Genomic DNA, 3,567 nt, shown 5'->3' with positions numbered 1-3,567 from the left:
TTTTTTTCCCCTCATCTCAAGAAATATCTGCGTCCACGCGAAACCACGAAACCGTCACAAAACGATGTAGTATACATGCCAGACCAGTATGTGGCGCTGTAATTCTGCCACAGAGATACACTAAAAACGTAGAAGAAGACTTGGACTATGCGCATTATAAACCTTGCGCGCGGTATACAAACGAACATGGAACAATACATTTATTAACCTGTGTTAATGTTACTTATTAAAAAGACAATCGTTCAGTGTTTGTTCATGTTTTTGTTGCTGTTACGTGACGTATCGGTGTCTGACTAGGGGCGAGACGTGGGCTGATGACGTCATCGTTTCAGAAAATATACGGATTCGCTGTCCACACGAAAACGCAAGGGCGGCGTTTTCAGAATTATCCACTCTGGGACCTGGTTTCAAAAAATATCGGTTTCACTCTCCCAAAACGCCAGATCCGCGTGTAACGCCTATACGATACAAAATGTATGCGTATACAGCTAAACCACAGAATACAGCTCCGTGTGGACGGGGCCTCAATCTAGTGAAAAAAGTCACTAAGTTTGCAACACCGTGCATCTCCATTTCTCCAACTATGGGCTAGGCCATGGGTCAAACAGACAATGAACGCTGCATTAATCACGCGTTAATAAAATTAGTGCCGTTAAAATTAATTTGCGTTAATGCGTAGGGTTGGGTATCGATTGGGTTTTTTACGATACCGGTGCCAAATCGATACTTTTAAAACGGTACCGGTGCCTGAACCGATACTTTTAAAAAAAGAGCCACATAAAAAACGATGGATAACATTAAAGAAAATTTAAAATAAATATACATAGCATTCACATGCTCTTTGGATGCTCTCATTTCCCGAGTTGTGCTTCCCTTACTCTAAGGCTAATAAATGTATTTCACGATCTGGGTCATTATTTAATACAAAACAATATTTAATACAAAACCACACATAATGTTTCTACTGTATCTCTGTCAATCACTGTCACTGTCTTTAATGAGTTCTGTGAATTACTGTATGGCATGCCACATGCACTGTAATATGTTTTATATATGAGCGGTGAACGCAGCGAAAACTTTACAGTAGATGGGAAACCGATTGCTCCCTCGTGACCTTTTGTAAACTGTATTTATGACAAAGAACTGCACAGATACAGATATTATAACAATCTATCGATAAACACACACCTTGTGTCCTATGTTTGAGTCCGCTCGCGCTGCGCCGCCACAGTCTGCGGAGTTGAAGAGCGCGCTGAAAGACGGGGAGGAGACGGAAAGTCTGCCGCCGTTTTCATATGAAATTTAAAGAGGACTGAGTCTGAGGCGATCATGAATTTGTGTACAGTTATGGAGCTAATCGCTATAGCTCCGCTAAAAATGGCCTAGCGATGCCCATGCGTCTTACGTCCATTTCAGAGAACCAGGACAAATATTTCAATCGATCACTCACCATATTGGCACCGGGTTTCGGTACCCAACCCTATTAATGCGTTATTAATGCTTAATTTTGACAGCCCTAATTTTAAATAAATGTTTATTTAACCTGCAATATTCCTAAATATTGCATATATAAAACACAAATTCACATGCAGACCTGCAGTTGGGCCACAGGCAGGTTAACATCAGCCACCATCTCAGTACAAGGATGTTCCACTTGAAGACGAGGGTTGAGCTCTAGGAAGTAAAAGCTGCCGTCTTGACTGTAAAGATATTCCACTGTACCTGCACTCACATAGCCCACCATCTTTGCCAACCTCACTGCGCACTGAAACAGAGAGATGCAAAGTTCCACACATTTCTTTTTTCTGTTTAAGTAACCCAGTGTTTCCTGATGGCATATACATTATTCATTAGTTTAGGAAAACATTCGACTTCTTCTGAATCTGATGCTCAGTGATCATGATAGTCAGTGATACCTTCTCCATATCCTCAAACACATCAGAGGTGGCAATAGTAGCCGGAGCCTCTTCAATGATTTTCTGGTGTCTGCGCTGGACGGAGCAGTCGCGGCCGAACAGGGAGATGGCGTTACCGTACTGATCAGCCAAAATCTGCACCTCCAGGTGGCGAGCATGTTTGGCCAATTGCATGACAAAGATCGGGGAACCTGGAACCTCAGCTTGAACCTGAGTAACAAGTATTTTGGTAAGTTTTGGAAAGTTAACAGGTGTTTGAAATTGTAGTGTGGCAGTGAAGAACAACTCTGACCTGTCTAAAGAGGTTGGGCAAGTCTTCTGCACCGTTGACTTTCCGGATACCTTTTCCTCCTCCGCCTTCAGACGCCTTCACCATCACAGGGTAACCTATTTGTTCAGCCGCCTGTCAATCAAAACATGCTCTCTTACTGACTGGACTAAATTATGAACGCCACATTGTGCTTGATGTAAGTGTGTAGTATACCTTCAGTCCAGCCTCCACATCATGTACACAGCCCTGCTCGTACAGCTCAGTAGGGACATTAACAATTCCTTTCTTCTGGTCATTCTCTGTCCACTCTACAGTCAGCCCTGTACAAACACACCATCACTGTCAAACACCAAACCCACAATCAAGATGGTAGTAAATGCTGGATAGAAAGGGGCTGTGGTGGGTTTATTACACCTGACAAATTAAGGGTGTGTTCACACTAGTGTTAATTTTCAGCTATATAATCAGCTATTTTCAATTTTAGTCTTAGTCTTAGTCCAGTGTTAAATATCCTTGTTAGTTTTTATCATATTTAGTCAACCTTATCCTATTTAGTTGTAGTCTAGTTTTAGTCAATGAAAACTTTTAGCAAGAAGATAATTATTAATTAATCGTACAGCAGTATTAATTTTGGCAGCCATTTTTTTATTTAGTCTTAGTCTTACTCAAATGTACATTTAAGTTATCATATTTAGTCAACATTGTCCTGTTTTTGTTTTGCCAAGTTTAAGTCAATGAAATGTATGAGCATTTTAGTAAGGTTTTAGTCAAATCTTAGTCACATTTTCGTCATGCTGTATAATGGTTAAACTGCTAAAAATTATTTTTGCTCAAATTTATAATCGTAATGATTGTTGTCTGTGACGAGAGGGGCGGGGCTGAGAGCCGTGGGAACGGAGCGAGGCTGGTGGAGTACATGCTAATGCGCGACACCTGCGCCACTCACCGGTCTCGAGTGCCACGGAGGAGCTCCGGAAGGATAAAAGGAGGAGTGACGACAGTGTTGGAGGAGAGAGGACCAGGCCTGGATTTTATTTTGTGTTTTGGTTCTGTTTGTGCGCGACAGTCGTCCGCGAGGGGCTGTCGCGCTATTTTGTGTTTGTTTATTTTATTAAATTTTTCTTTGAGCGTTCGCCGGTTCCCGCCTCCTTCTTCCCGAACTACGAACTTTGTTACATTGTCATTTAAGAAATTTACTTTTGCATTTCAGGTATTGCAGTTTCATCAGTAAGCACAAATCAATAGAATGTGGACTCACGGTCTATTTTACCTCATCTAGTGTACTGATTTATTATAGGCTTTTTATTATATAAATTAATACCAAAGACTCATGCAATCTCTCTGTCTACATTATGAAAACTGCTAAAACAAACGAAAAGT

General features: G+C 41.2%; 1 protein-coding gene across 1 annotated transcript in view; it reads right to left on the bottom strand.

Annotated features, from left to right (window-relative positions):
• The window catches only part of LOC107751257 (acetyl-CoA carboxylase-like), a 69,751-nt gene that overhangs the window by 51,422 nt on the left and 14,762 nt on the right, over positions 1 to 3,567 (bottom strand). The window contains 4 exon segments of the mRNA XM_016566937.1: positions 1,595 to 1,765; positions 1,917 to 2,126; positions 2,209 to 2,319; positions 2,401 to 2,507. Coding sequence (XP_016422423.1) covers positions 1,595 to 1,765; positions 1,917 to 2,126; positions 2,209 to 2,319; positions 2,401 to 2,507 — 599 coding nt within the window.

The sequence above is a fragment of the Sinocyclocheilus rhinocerous genome, unplaced genomic scaffold (assembly GCF_001515625.1).
Source record: "Sinocyclocheilus rhinocerous isolate Xijiao unplaced genomic scaffold, SAMN03320098_v1.1 scaffold1083, whole genome shotgun sequence".
Classification (NCBI taxonomy): Eukaryota; Metazoa; Chordata; class Actinopteri; order Cypriniformes; family Cyprinidae; genus Sinocyclocheilus; species Sinocyclocheilus rhinocerous.
Note: the sequence above shows the minus strand (reverse complement) of the source record. Positions and strands in the feature narration are given on the sequence as shown.